Source organism: Anser anser (genome assembly GCF_964211835.1).
Source record: "Anser anser genome assembly, chromosome: 2".
Lineage (NCBI taxonomy): Eukaryota > Metazoa > Chordata > Aves > Anseriformes > Anatidae > Anser > Anser anser.
The window spans coordinates 4,511,190-4,526,044 of NC_139721.1; the positions used below are offsets into that span (position 1 = coordinate 4,511,190).

The following is a 14,855-nucleotide window of genomic DNA, read 5'->3' on the forward strand; positions in this document are numbered from 1 at the left end:
TTGTAAGTCACATCCCTCGTTTTTGAAATATGATGTTGAATTGGGCACACTTGCTCTGTGACAAGCAAGATTTGGGGAAAACGAGTGCTAGTTACCAGTTTTGATGGCAACAAGCTTTGGTAGCTGCAAGGCCTGGAGTTGGTTCTGGCAAATTTTGGCAGCTCTGAGCTCTCCCCTGAGGACTCCGAACACCCTTCTGGATTAATTCAACCAAGTTCTTGTGGCCTCGCTAATTGCCTGAGTATGTTCATCGTCCCACGGGAAACTTCTGAGAGGGACGAAATGCGGTGATTTGTGTGTGGTAACTGCAGTCTGTTCGTCGTTTTTGTAAGCTTGGGGAGATGGGAGCTTCGTTTTCTTTGAGCAGCCCTGGCTTGGTGGGGAGGATCCCGCAAGGTAACACTGTAGGAAGAAAACAAAGACATCTAACAACAGATTCGTCTTGGTAAGTTTGTCCACTGTGTGCTGTCGTCAAAACCCCCCTGCCATGGGCAGGGACACCTCCCACCAGCCCAGGCTGCCCAAAGCCCCATCCAGCCTGGCCCTGAGCACCTGCAGGGATGGGGCATCCTCAGCATTTTGCAGCCTGGCTGGGGGGAGCCAGCGGTGCTGGGGCCGGCACGAGGGGCACGAGGCCTCACTTGGCACTCACTGCAGCATTCCTGATACAATGCGATGTTTATGGCAACTTACGGAACACATTTTATAGTGCCACAGTCTTTGATCTTTTAGAGTAAGAACATTTCTTTTGTGGCTCAGCAGCTGAACTCTTCAGCCAGTCTCTGATCTTAGCCGTCTAACCCCTGTTTTTGCACTCTTAGAACAAAATGTGGAGCGTGCCAAGTCATGGAGTAGCTGCAGCCTTGTGTTTCAATAGCCATTTAGTGTAGTTCTGCCTTCAACTTAAGACAAGCCATAAGTATCTTCATATAATCATACAATATGATTATTTTTCCTTATTTTCACTTATTTTTCCTTCCTGGGAGGATGAAGGGTGAGCACGCTAGGCTCGTACATTAGTCATGCGCACAATAGAAGCTGGAAAGAACTGTAGAAAGTCTCTGCATTAAGTATCACTTTTCATAAAAAAAACATTTATTTTTAAAAAGTTGCATATAAAGTTGTACACAGGAAAGTTATTTTTATAGTGTAAAAAAAAAAATAAATCCAGCTCTCGCTTAAACGGCGAATGGGTTGTTCATTCTCAACAATCCACGTTTAACAGACCTCAAACAACGCGCGTTTTGTCAGCCACCACAGACACACTGCAGATGTGGAGAGCTGAGTACAGAGCAAGGTTCTGGATGTACATATTTACATCATTATCCAACACCGACTTTGTTACCACCAAACCACATCAGCTATTGGAACAGCTCTCATCCTCTCCCCGTTTCCGCGCAGGCACGCCCACGGAGGCTGCACTACAGCAGCAGTTTTGCAGAACTCTTTTCAGATGGGCTTGGTCCGCTGCTACTGCCCTGGCGCTATCCCAGACAGCTGGGGGAGGGTTTGATCAGTTCCTGGCTCCTTAGGAGACCAGGACAGCAGATATTTTAAGATACTGTATAAACACCTCCCCTCCCCTCATTTTCCACTCTGAGGAGAGAGACAAACTGGGGTAGAACCCCCTTCTAGAGAGACGGTGAAACAGCTTTTGGACTGAAAGCTGCCCTGAAGGACTTTTAGATTTGGTAACGATTGTCTGAAGAAGTCACATTTTGGATCGCCTCAGCGAGTTCTGCTGTCAAATTTACATGAGCGCTTCTCTCCCCACCGTGTTTTCCGAGGGAAGAATCCCATTCTTCAGCAAGGACAAAGTTCAATTTTTAAACTTCTTAAAGCAAAAGCAAATGGCTCAGTATATAAATATATCCAGCATCTGGAATCTCAGTCACAAAAATAACATCCTTTATACAACAGAAAGCGGATCAACTACGAAGTAGTTCTCCTCTAGCCTTAAGATCCAACATCTTCACCAACAGCTTCATCTTCATCATCTTCCTCCTCATCCTCTTCTTCTCCTTCCCCCACTTCTCCATCTCGCTTCTCTTTTTCAAGCATTTTTAGGTATTTGCTAGCTAGGATCTTCTTTGGCAAGATATCTGGAAGGCAGAATTGCTTCTTTTATAGTCAGTTTGAAACTTAAGTTGTTTCATTCATACTGCTGTATTCATACCACTAATTAAACAGCCAAAAAGAGGCCTTTTTTGTTTGTTTTACATCGTTATTTTAGTGAATAACCAGATGAATTAGTCTGACCTAAACAGCTATAATAAAAGGGAATTACCCACGTGTGGTGCAAGTAATGTTATTTGTTTGACGTAAAATGGAGTGCTCAGTTACTCAGCCACCTCTGACGGATTCGCTAGGACAACTATCTTATTTATGTCCTATAGAAACAGGTTTTCTCCATTCAGGAGAGATATTCGGGACAACAAAAAGGGCCCTGAGAAAGCCCAGCCTAAGAATGTCTCATTCTCAATTTATATCCTATGCTGATAACTTCTCTGAGCCAAGTGTTACAACAAAATTGCAAGTTAAGCATGCACGCGCGTGTATACCTTATATATACACATTAAAACAGGGGGAGGAACCATATGATGAGTCACTCTGCGAAACAGGACTCCCAGATTTAAAGGTGTAATTTGCGAGCCATATAATTTGTAACAAAGATGTACACTGATCTTGTTTTATAGGCTGAGTGCTTTCAAATGGAGTTGTGGAAGGCTTATGGCAATATGCTGAGCGCTAATTAGCCGTGTATAAATTGGAAGCACCACAAAAATCTTTATTGCCAAAGAAGAGTTTTCAGTGACGTAGCTTATGAGTTCCATTTTAGTGTTATATAGAAGATAAACGACCAAGCAGGAGGCTTGTGCTCTCACTGAATTGTTTTGTGAGGACAAGACTTCATTTTCCCAATTACATACTGGATTTACCGTCACTCCATAGATACCTGCAAGGAACTGAAAGGTTTCACACTCTTCTGCAGTATGTGACAGGTCACTGTAAGTTAGAGCATTCTTCTCCTTGCCTCGGCCATGTTTGTAGGAGTATGATGCCAAATATTGGACAAAAAGCTCCTAAAAAGTTAAAGTGAATAGTAAGAATTCAGGTACAGCGCTGGCAGCAGTTTTCTTTAATCCCCAATGAAAGACAAAACCACCACATTTAACTGTGCACAAACAGGGCACTCCGTGCAAGACCCACTCATTTGAGAAAGGCTTGATACATTTCACAAAGTCAGGATATGGACTCACAGTATTGTTAAGGTTGGAAAAGCCCTCCACGATCCTCTGGTCCAACCATCCCCCTACCACCAATGTCACCCACTAAACCATGTCCCCAAGCACCACGTCCAGCCTTTCCTTGAACACCCCCAGGGACGGTGACTCCACCACCTCCCTGGGCAACCCGTCCCAATGCCTGACTGCTCTTTCAGAGAAGAAATGCCTCCTCATTTCCAACCTGAACCTCCCCTGGCACAACTTGAGGCCATTCCCTCTGGTCCTATCACTAGGTAGCTGCAAGAAGAGGCCGACCCCCCAGCTCCCCACACCTTCCTTTCAGGGAGTTGCAGAGAGCAATAAGGTCTCCCCTGAGCCTCCTCTTCTCCAGACTAAACAACCCCAGGTCCTCACAGGACTTGTGCTCCAGGTCCTTCACCAGCTTCGTAGCCCTGCTCTGGACACGCTCCAGGGCCTCGATGTCCTTCTTGCAGTGAGGGGCCCAAAGCTGAACCCAGCACTCGAGGTGCGGCCTCACCAGAGCAGAGTACAGGGGGACGATCACCTCCCTGCTCCTGCTGGCTGCACTATTCCTGACACAGGCCAGGATACCGGGGGCCAACCTGGCCACACTGCCGGCATCTTCTCGGAGCACCGGCTGGGCTCCTGACACGCACCTCACCCTGTGCCGCCCTGCAGAGCCCTACCCAGCCCACCCAGCGGCCCTGAGGACCAGAAGGCAGCAGGCTAGCACTCCCCCCGGGCTAGTTTGAACCAGCTGACAGCGGTACAAGGCTGCAGCAGCCCCCAGAGCCCCTGCAGCCGAGCGGCAGGGAGGACACCGAGCCGCCCCTTGGCGCGGCGGGGCAGAAGCGCGGCGCCTCGCCTCATGGAGGAGGAGGAGCGGGCCCGGGCGGCCGGGAGGGCACGGAGAGGGGGCAGCCGGTACCGTGGCCTTGGCGGTGAGGAAGAGCGCGTCCTGGTTGATGCTGGAGACCTCCGGCGAGCTCTTCATGATCACGCGGATGCGGGACAGGGGCAGCGACACCAGCCGGTTCTCCCCACCGCCGCCGCTCAACCTCGCCGCCATCTTATGCCCGCCCCGGCCGGCCCGGCGAAGAAATGGGCGGCCGCCGCCGCGCGGCCCCCTGGGAGTTGTAGTTTCTGACGGCCACTGGGGAGCGGCGCGGTGCCGGCAGCAGGCGCCGGCAGGACTACAACTCCCATGAGGCCGCACTGCTCTTCCCGCCTCCTCGCCGAGCGGCGGGAGGACTACAAGTCCCGTGGTGCACCGCGCTCCTCAGGGCTGCCCGCAGCGCTGAGGAGATGGCGGCGCCTCGCTGAGGAGGCCCGGGGATGGCGGACGCCCCCGGGGCTCCCTCAGCGCCTTGGGCGCGTTGCCCCGGGCCTGAACTGGCCCCAGCACGGGCAGGAGCGGCCCCGGAACCCCCCTTGTCAGCTTCCCTGTATGGGCCGCAATACAAGTTTGGGGAAGTTGTATTTAATGGCAAATGGGCTCATCCTGTGTATAACCCAATTACAGGCCAGTGGCTACATAATTATTAACCTAAACCGTAATTACAAGCCGCTAAACACCTCTTTAGCTGCTGGTGTACGGTAGTAGGGAATGCTGCCTGGTGATCCTGACACCTGTCAGAGCTGTGTTGGGGTGTGGAGGGCACCCAGACACCACTAACTCATTACGGGGCAGTGGCTTAATTAATGTTATTAAGACATTCCCCCCACATGCACGGCATTCACCCTCGTGTTCCCTGAGTGTCCTGAAAGTTTTGCTTCTGATGCCATTGGAGCCTGGAGTCCCAATGGAAAAGAGCTGCTGTGCCCCCACTGAGTGGCAGAGCAGTTGGTTTTATTATTGGCATTAATTAAGGGTTTCCAGTGTGCCTCACAAACGGTATGTCTGATCATTTGTGGTGAGAAGTCTGCAAAGACCACTAATTTGATCTCTACTTAGCATGAGAGGGATCCGTGGGAGCATATCCATAGCATGCAATAATAGTTCATGTGGAATTTAGGCAGAAAGGGATGCACCTGCAAAGCATCACATAAAATGGAAAATACAGGGAATTTTTTTAACTCAATATTATGAGCTGATAGAGAATTTGGCAAGTACATAAGGACAGGGCTTTCATACAGATGGCACTGGATTATTAATGGAAGGTAGCACCTTTAGCAGCTGCCAGCACCTCAGCGCAAGGCTGGTGCAGCGATGTGCTGCTTGGCACTGGTTCCAGCACTACTGTATTTGGAGACAACTACTACAGTTAGTCTGACAGTTACTGACAGTCAAAATCTCTTAGACTGCATAATTGCGTTGAGGTTACAACTTTGGTGAGGCTACTCTGTAACTTATACCTGAAGTGAAGCATAATGTACAGTGATGCTATATGGATAGCAGGCTCAGTTCGTTTGATCCTTATCGTCTTGTGACATCTTGTGGAAACAGCTGACATTACTATGACAGCGGACCTTTTACAAATACGAGTGGGCTGCCCACAGGCAGCAGCTCTTCAGGAACTGCTCCCACACGGCTCCGTCCCACGGGGTCCATCCCCCAGGAGCAAACTGCTCCAGCACGGGTCCCCCACGGGCGGCAGCTCCCCCCAGACCCCCTGCTCCTGCGTGGGCTCCTCTCCACGGGCTGCAGCTCCGGCCCGGGGCCTGCTCCTGCGGGGGCTCTCCATGGGCCGCAGCCTCCTCCAGGCCACATCCACCTGCTCCACCGGGGGCTCCTCCACGGGCTGCAGCGTGGAGATCTGCTCCGTGTGGGACCCGTGGGTGCAGGGGGACAGCCTGCTCCACCAGGGGCCTCTCCACAGGCCGCAGGGGAACTGCTGCTGCGTGCCTGGAGCACCTCCTGCCCTGCTGCTGCACTCACCTTGGGGCTGCCGGGCTGCTTCTCACTCCTCACTCTCCTAGCTGCTGTGGCACAGAAAGTTTTTTTTCCCCTTTCTTAAATCTGCTTGCACAGAGGTGCAACCGGTGCATATCCCTGGCCAGCAGTGGGTCCCTTTTGGAGCTGGCTGTAACTGGCTCTTCTCTAACATGGGGCAACTTCTCAGAGCCCCCCAACTACCAAAATCTTGCCACATAAACCCAGTACATTCCATCCTACACCTCTGTGAAAAACGTATTTATGAAAGAGAACTCTTTCTATAGCATCACCCTTTTAATGTGAGGCAGTGTGCATGAATTCCAGGTTACTGGTATGAACTGTTACTGCTCCAAACCTGAACTACCCTGGAACAAATTTATTCATGGGCTGAATCTGAAGTGGAACCTAACTGAGGAAATGCACTGATTTGATTCCCTAATTGACTGATTTTACTTCTACAGCTCTGTGTTGAGTGGAAGTACATCAGCTGTAGCAGTATGACTTGCTGCTCCAATAAATAGTTGGCTCAAATGGGGACAACTCATTCAAATGTAATGAGCTACCTGAAGGAAGAAAGGAATGTTGAATCATCAAAAAGTACTTCTGTGTATCACACCTTTATAGCATGACATAATATGGTAGAAGAAAAATCATGATAAAGCTGATATAATCAGAATTCCCCAAGGAATGTAATCTGGAGAAAGTGTCTGTTCCCTAGATTACTAAGAGAAATTAGAGTACTATTAGAGAAAGAGCAAGAGCTTGAGGCAATTCTAGCTGCACTGATCTTCCATTTATCCCGGAGAGAATATGATGAAGACTGTAAATTGTTTGGCAGAGCCAAAACAAAACAAAACAAACCCACCAACCAACCAAAAACCCGAAGGATAAATTTTCTTTATATAAAAATAGGGCACCGCTTAAAAAAAAAAAGTCCATGCACATTTGGGAAGATAATAGACTAATAATAGATAATAGATTTTTAATTATTTATGCTCTGTAATCACACACACAAAAAAAAGAGTCTTGAAATTCACCATTATTGTATAAAGAACAGCGGGTAAGTGCTGGACTGAGGAGACATCTGCCTGCATCAGCAGTCAAGGAAAGGAGCTGAAGTCAGTCTGACAAAGCATAAATGCAAGATGTGGATAAGTAGCTGGCACAGACAATAAATGTAAGGTTATATTAAAAGAAAGAGGTGTTTAGCACAAGATGCATACTGTCACAGAGGAAAACAACTTCTGCAGTAGTGCCCTCTAAACTTGAAGCGCAAATACAAAATACAATACAAAACAATAAAAAAGCAGCATTTACAAACAATGGAAACAGACAAGTTTTTGATGAAGCAGCAGTACTGTCTTGTACAAGGCATAAGAAGTATTCTGAAGGGATTTGACGAAATGTTACACAGTAAGGAAAAGAAGGTTGTGTTGTTCAAAATGTGAGATAAGTCTGAGCAGTTGGTAAATTAAATGCTAATACACAAATGCAAGCAGAAATTAACTGGATTGACAACGGTCATAGGATATATACATATTTGTATAAATATATGAAGTAAAACTTACAGAAGAGGAGTATGGTTACTGAGTGTTTATTTCTCCCCCCGTAGCTGTAGGTTACCAATGTGCAAACAAGTTTGTAATATGTCCCTTGTGTTTTCACATGCATCTGTAAATCTAATAAATGCTGAGCATTTTAAACAGAGGCGTCCAGCTGACAGCTCCATTTCTTTTTAGCAGAGGCTTCTGACCTGTCAGTGAGAAATATGTTGCTTACCAGGATATTAAAGTAATTATTCTCCTAAAATGGGTTAAGACCATTCATTTATCTACTTTTATATTTAATTTAAATTATATTTAATAATTGTGTGTTGGAGGTAGGTTTGTGATCGAGTGACCCTTCCCAAACACTTTAATCTTTTCCCAGCAATGCACCTGTAACAAGTGAGCTTTGAGGGAGCTCACTATTATTTACCAGCTCAAAGCTGGTATTTGTTATCCCCCAAATGTTTGTGTGGGAACTAGTTTTAAAATTGTACATTTTAGGAAATTTAAAGACTTACACTTTCTAAACACAGAGGTAACACAACACATTTTCTTCAGCTTTCTTTTTGGGAAGAGTGCACCGCTTCCATTAATTGTTCATAAACGAGATGGCAGTGCTCCTTGGGCTGCCCTCCTGAAGGTTTTCCCCATATCAACAATGAAGGTTTTATCAGACCACCTCAGTAATAGAAGCTCTCATAATTTAGTATCATAGTTAAATTGATTATCAGGGTTCTGCATTACAGAAAATCCGTCAGGGTGCAGTCACACACAGTGGATCTCAAATGGGAAGAGATGTAGATTCAGAGGCTTGGCACCACCTCAGAGGTTTCAGTTTGGAGAACAATTTGGGAAGGGAAGGCCGGTATTTGGGGCCAGAGGTGCCAAGTGGCAGGGAACTCCTGTCACCTCTTGCCTGAGTGGAAAACAGACAATTCTCTGGGAATTGGTCCTAGAGATCTGCTGTAACGAGCTGTGCCAATGTTCGGCTTTCTTCACCAAACCTAGGAGCCAGTTTCAAACCGAGGATCTGGGGGTGTTGGTTGATGCTCGCCTGAACGTGAGCCAGCAGTGTGCCCAGGTGGCCAAGAAGGCCACCGGCATCCTGGCCTGTATCAGGAATAGTGCGGCCAGCAGGAGCAGGGAGGGGATCGTCCCCCTGTGCTCTGCTCTGGTGAGGCCGCACCTCGAGTGCTGTGCTCAGCTTTGGGCCCCTCACTACCAGAAGGACATCGAGGCCCTGGAACGTGTCCAGAGCAGGGCTACAAAGCTGGTGAAGGGCCTGGAGCACAAGTCCCGTGAGGACCTGGGGTTGTTCAGTCTGGGGAAGAGGAGGCTCAGGGGAGACCTTATTGCTCTCTACAGCTCCCTGAAAGGAAGGTGTGGGGAGCTGGGGGTCGGCCTCTTCTCACAGGCAACTAGTGATAGGAATAGAGGGAATCAAGTTGTGCCAGGGGAGGTTCAGGTTGGAAATGAGGAGACATTTCTTCTCTGAAAGAGCAGTCAGGCATTGGGACGGGTTGCCCAGGGAGGTGGTGGTGTCACCGTCCCTGGGGGTGTTCAAGGAAAGGTTGGATGCGGTGCTTAGGGTGACATTGTTGGTAGGGAGATGGTTGGACCAGATGATCTTGGACGTCTTTTCCAACCTTAACGATTCTACGAGTCTATGAAAGCTGTTTTATTTTCCCAACAACGTCACAGCCTCTGTAGCTCTCAGTCACACAACAGGGACATCTACCAGCAGCTGTGATCCCCCTGCCAGCCGACGAGGGCATCATTTGAACAAAACCCCCTTGGAAGACTTTCTCCTTTTTCCCTCCGCCACCACATCCTACGGGGAGAGCCGGGGCTGAGGCACCGGAGGTGAGGCACCGGGGCTGAGGCGCCGCCACCTTCCCGCCGAGCCCTCGGCGCCTGCGCCGCCCTGCCCGGCTGGGGGCGGCCATTGCCGTCAGTTCCGTGCCGGCGGCAGGAGGCGGCGGGGGCGGCTCCCGGCCCGGCTGTGAGTGCCCCCCCCTCCTCCCCCCCCAAATCTCCTCAGCGCGGTGCCCCCCTCACAGAGCCGGCAGCTTCCCCGGCTCCCCCCCGTCACACTCTCAACCTCCAAAAAAAAAAAAAACCAAAAACAAAAGCTGTTTTCCGCCATCTGTTTTGCCTCAAAAGTCTTTTCTTTCTTTCGGGGTGTGTGTGTGTGTGCGGTCAGCCTGCTGCTTGGTTTTGGGGTGGGGGGGTGCTCGGGGTCAAAGAGTCCAGGCATAGAGGGGTTTGGGAACCCCCCCAGCTGGGGGTTTGGGGCTGTGCCTGCCTGTGAGACGCTGAAACTCTTTTCAGGTGGCTTGGGGAGTGCTAAATGTTTACGTGCAAATCCAGAACTGATGGTGTGGTGCCCCCCCCCTTCCTGCGTGGGCTTTGAGAAAAATGATGATTTTGCTTCATTCACCCGAATTTAGGAGTTCAGAGCTGATTGTCCTCGGCCTGGGCTGTGTCAAGGCAGTGCCAGGTTGGCTCAGCCCCACCTGGGCCGTCCCCACCCGGGTCATCCCCACTCAGGTTCCACCCCAGGCCATTCCCCGTGGTTCCCCTTGGTGTGAGGCTGGAGACAGAGGCCAGGAGAAAGCCGTGTGGAGGTGGTCGTGGTTCAGGAAACATTTAATCCGCAGCCCTGGTGGTGGAGACCCCGCTGCCCCGAGCACGATGTTGGCTCGTGCAGCTTGCTCCGTGTAGCTGCACCGTGAACGGGACAGGGGAACAGAGCCAGGCGGAAAAAAACCCTACAAGTATGTCTTTAAAGTAATGCACAGGGTGCAGAAGTGCTTAGGAGCAAAGTCCTGGTCTCATTCGGCAGCCGCGCGTGCTTCTGAATGTTAAAAGAAATAATGCACTTTTTTTTTTTTCTTTTCCTAGCCTGCGGTTGATGCAAAATGAGCGTCCCCGACTACATGCAGTGTGCCGAGGATCACCAGACTCTCCTGGTCGTGGTTCAGCCGATCGGCATCGTACCCGAAGAGAGCTTTTTTAGGATCTACAAGCGAATTTCAGCAGTGAGTCAAGTTAACGTGCGCGACTCGCAGCGCGTGTTGTATATCCGTTATAGGCACCATTATCCCCCCGAGAACAACGAATGGGGAGATTTTCAGACACACCGGAAAGTCGTGGGCTTGATAACTATCACAGACTGTTCTTCTGCAAAGGACTGGCCTCAGACTTTTGAAAAATTCCATCTTCAGAAGGAAATGTACGGTTCCACGCTCTATGATTCCCGCTTGTTTGTCTTTGGCCTTCAAGGAGAGATTGCAGAGCAGCCCCGCACGGATGTGGCGTTTTATCCCAGTTATGATGAGTGTGAAACCGTGGAGAAGAGAATAGAAGATTTTATCGAATCCCTCTTCATCGTGCTGGAGTCTAAGCGGCTTGACAGAGCCACTGATAAGTCTGGAGACAAGATCCCGCTCCTCTGTGTTCCCTTTGAGAAGAAGGATTTTGTAGGTCTGGACACAGACAGTAGGTAAGCAGCTATTTTTGGCAGCTTGCAGGTCTTGAAAAATCTGTGCGGCAATTGCTAGCCTCTAGAATAAGACTATTAGAAAAAACAAAGCATGCTTTTTTACAACAAAGGTTGTGCCCCTATCTTCATGTGTGTGTCTGCTGTAGTTCAAGAGAATTTAATTAGTAGTCTGACTGTATTTGAGACTGTGAGTTTATATATATATAGATATATAAATCTTTAATTTATGAGGCAAATCAAGTAGCAGGAAGTATTCACAGGAGAGGTTTGGTAGATTTCACTGTAATGAGACTTTTTGCTGGAAAGATTCAAATGATTTATAGATATACGGTGTTAAAAAACAAATTAACATCAATTAAAGTAATTCTATGTTATGTTGAGGAGTAGTAGACTAATCCTTATTTTTTTCTGAGCCTCTGTTGTCTTTTTCATCCCACGAAATAGTGACCGTATTTTGGTGTCTAAGTTCAGTGTCTTTCCCTGTCTTTTTAATTATTTGATATTCCTGACCCATCTTGTTTTGCTGCTGTTCCCTTTTGTTTTGTGTTCCTTTTTTTTTTTTTAATTTTTCCTCCTCGCATTGCATCTTTCCTTCCTAACCACGTGCACGCGTAGCTTTCAGCTTTGAGTGTTAAATATTTCTGGTGTTAGGAATTGGTAATTGTGGCCTTTTAGCTGTAGACAGGTGCAAAGCCTGCTTGACTCTGCTGCTTGAACTCAAATCCATCTTCCTTTATTCTTTCAGAAGATAGAAGTGTGGAAGTCCTGTCAAAATACATAGAGTGCATGAAAATAACATCTTTCCCATCCATCTTGTACGACTAGGGATGCCGGTAGCGGTTCTTGCCCGTGGAAGCTAAGAGGCATCCAGGCTGGGCTGTCAGGAGCTGTACAGGCATGCTTGCAAAGCTTTCTGATCATGTTCATCAGGTCTGCCTGCCTGGGTCGTTAATCCCAGCCTTAGAATTTCTGTGTAAGAATGGGGTAGACTAGAAGAAAGTGTTCTAGGTTTCTAAATAGTTGGAATTAAAATTATTAAGTTATCCCTGCTTGCTCTTTGCTGGTGCACAGCTGAACTTGCTCTGTCTTGAGTGTGCTGGTTAGCTCCCGCAGTACTCTGCTTTCATGGGCAGGAGAATTTATTTTACTGTTTTTATTTTTTTTATGTTCTGTGGGCAGTAAGGTTTTGTAGACTAGGTGAGCCCTTTTAGTATCTTGGCTTTGATTGCTCGGTTTGGATGAATTTTGGATGAACTCAATCACCAAGATTTTCTGTTTCCAGTTAACTAAGAAAACTATGAGTTTTGGCCCCCGAAATCTTTGCCTTAATATCCAAATTAATTATGTTGATGGTGTCTTTTAAGTAACATCCTTCCAGGTGGTACTTGGGAAATCAACCCCTCGTTCACACTCATTACTTTTTTAGGAGCAGGGTGTGTGTGCAACCAATGGCCAAATAATTCCTGTGAGATTCTGACGAGGTGGGGAGCTCAGTAACAGACAGGATGCTTATCCCTACCTATCCAAGAGGTTCCTTTATGCTGCTGAACTGAAAAGTTGCAGCAGACCTAGTGTTGTACCTGAATTCTTTGCAAAATGGAAGGTGTAGGAGCCTTTTCCTCCACCCTGGTTCATTTTAAAAAAAAAAAAGTTTTAAAAATAGTTAAGCAGTAGTTTGAACACTAAATAGGTTTTAGGTGAGTCTAGGCCAACGGATATACTTTAATTAAGAGAAAAGGTGATAAATGTTCTAATCTTCCCTCTTTGGTTCGGCAGTAAGAGCATTTTTCAGCTTTTATTTTGCGGCGGAGTTAGCACTTCTGATTTGATGCACCAAGTTTTAAAACTTGGGATTTATATAGAAATAGGGCAAGCAAGCTGAATAAAGAGATCCTTCCAGTCAGTTGGGTATTTTGTGAGACTGAGGAGAGTAAGGAGGTAGTTTAAATGCCCGGACGTTTTTTTTTTTTTTTTTTAATATTTTTGAGTTTTGTAACAGAAAGGAGAAAGCTAATCCCAAGTAAAGATCAGTTGTACTGACAAAGCCCTACGGAAAAAAGGAGCTGCCCTTCGCTGAGTTCGAAGTAAAGGCGTGTGGTGTGCGTGAGCTGCTCTGCACAGGCACCTTCCGTGTAGCAGGACAAATCTCAGCTTCTGTGTTCTCAGCAGAAATTCAAGACCATGAAGTGTTTTTGAGGGTCAGTTTATTAAAGTAATTTATTCTTGCCAGCGTAGGTTTTGAGCGGTGAAATGCTGGCATATTTCGTTTTATTACTTGGGTTGCGAGGAAGTGTTTTTATTGTATCACGTTCTGTTTTGCAGTGACAGATTCCACAACTAAGGGGAAAGTGTTGCATGAGGCCCTGATGGGGAGATGCAGGTTTAGGAAGGAGCTTCCTCACCTGAGTCCGGTTTCTGTTTGTGAAATGCTGTGTAATTCTCTTGGGTGAGGGATAAAGGCCGTCTAAACGTGTAGGGTGTATGTGAGAGCGTCTGGCAGAATAGCTTTCTCCACGCTGCTGGTTTTGAGTCTACATAAAGAATTTAAAGAATGAAATAGAAGTGCGAATTATTGAGGTAGACAAGCAAGTGAAACAGCTTTGGTTAGAGTAGGTGAAAATTGTTAAAGGGTTAGAGATAAAGGTTATCCCTCTATTTTCATCCTCTCCCCCTTCTTACTCTATTTATCCTGACCTACCAGCTGGTGTGCAACTGGTTAAAAAGAACAACAACACAAATATTCTTTATTAAATCGGTGGAAGCTAGCTTATAACAGAGAGAACATGTTTTTGCTGCTGTAGCTGAAGATGCCTACTTGGACTAAATAAGCATATATTTTCCGGCAATATCCAAATTTAAGTTAAATTTCCCGGTGTGTAGCAAAGGTCTCGTTAGAGCTAGAGTGCAGCTGTAACACTCAGCTGACGAATGGGGCTGGTATATGGAGTGAAAATACATTAAGAAGTTACATGGGACACATTAATTATGATGGCATGGTTTGAAATCAAATTAAAACAACCAAACCTTTTTAGTCTCTTATAGTGGACTCTCCTCCAGCAATTTATTGTGAAATATTAAGGGTAATACTTACGAGAAGGACTAGATAGATAGGATCGATGTTCTCTCTTGCTCAGTTAGGTGACTAGCAGTAATATCAGGAATTAGTATTTGCCTCTAATTTGCATAATAAGTGCAACATCGTCAGCTTGTTTTAAGAAGCAGAGTTCATAAATTAGGAACAGGGGTTATTAGGCTGAACTTCAAGTAAAAGAATTCTCCGAAAAAGGGGAGCTGGTCTTTGTCTTCTGCATGGTGCCTGGGTGATGAGCAGGTGAGACAACGTGCCTGGGCTTTGTGCCGTGACTATAACACCCAGGAAAACTCTATGTGGCTTGTGTAGGGTACTTTTTTTGGTTGGTAGAAAAGTGTTTATATGGAAAATAGCGGGATTAAGACTTGAGAAGTCTTGTCCTGTTACCTAAAAGCCGCAGGAGCGGGAGGCTGAAGTAGGTGTAATTCCTGGAGCAGCCAGCCAGCAGGTCGTCTGGGCAAACCTGTCGATTTTTCCAGTTTGTGTTTCTTCTTCTGTAAATTGGGGAAAGTATTTGTGGTCGTGGGGCTGCTAAGGGTAACTGTAAAAGTTTCTGAAATCAGACGTACCTGAGAGTTGTTTGTAAAGG

At 47.1% G+C, this 14,855-nt stretch overlaps 2 protein-coding genes across 10 annotated transcripts in view; one reads left to right on the plus strand and one right to left on the minus strand.

Moving 5' to 3' along the window:
- Positions 1–1,073: 1,073 nt before the first annotated feature.
- Positions 1,074–4,361, minus strand: CHRAC1 (chromatin accessibility complex subunit 1). Its single transcript, XM_083827415.1, has 3 exons — positions 4,177–4,361; positions 2,957–3,083; positions 1,074–2,102 (listed from the first exon to the last, which is right to left on the minus strand). Exons 1-3 carry the CDS (start codon positions 4,315–4,317, stop codon positions 1,957–1,959), a joined length of 414 nt encoding a protein of 137 aa, XP_083683541.1. The 5' UTR covers positions 4,318–4,361; the 3' UTR covers positions 1,074–1,956.
- Positions 4,362–9,309: 4,948 nt separating this feature from the next.
- Positions 9,310–14,855, plus strand: part of TRAPPC9 (trafficking protein particle complex subunit 9) — a 464,677-nt gene continuing 459,131 nt past the window's right edge. For 4 of the 9 annotated variants that reach the window (XR_014580943.1, XM_083827401.1, XM_083827403.1 and 1 more), the window contains exons 1-2: positions 9,312–9,672; positions 10,575–11,175. Coding sequence is in view for 8 of the 9 variants with exons in the window: in XM_083827401.1 (XP_083683527.1) it covers positions 10,592–11,175 (584 nt within the window). In the remaining variant the exon portion in view is untranslated. Of the gene's footprint in view, positions 9,673–9,993; positions 10,448–10,574; positions 11,176–14,855 lie in introns of those variants that run through there. The other 5 variants (XM_083827407.1, XM_083827408.1, XM_083827402.1 and 2 more) reach the window with 3 other exon arrangements.

Bases quoted from the DNA above. Each gene is read 5' to 3' on its own strand.
- CHRAC1 (XM_083827415.1), bottom strand. From the start codon at position 4,317: ATGGCGGCGAGGTTGAGCGGCGGCGGTGGGGAGAACCGGCTGGTGTCG. The intron at 3,084-4,176 runs GTACCGGCTGCC...TTAACTTTTTAG, and splicing joins TCCTCACCGCCAAGGCCACG to GAGCTTTTTGTCCAATATTT. The intron at 2,103-2,956 runs GTATCTATGGAG...TCTGCCTTCCAG, and splicing joins AACCTTTCAGTTCCTTGCAG to ATATCTTGCCAAAGAAGATC.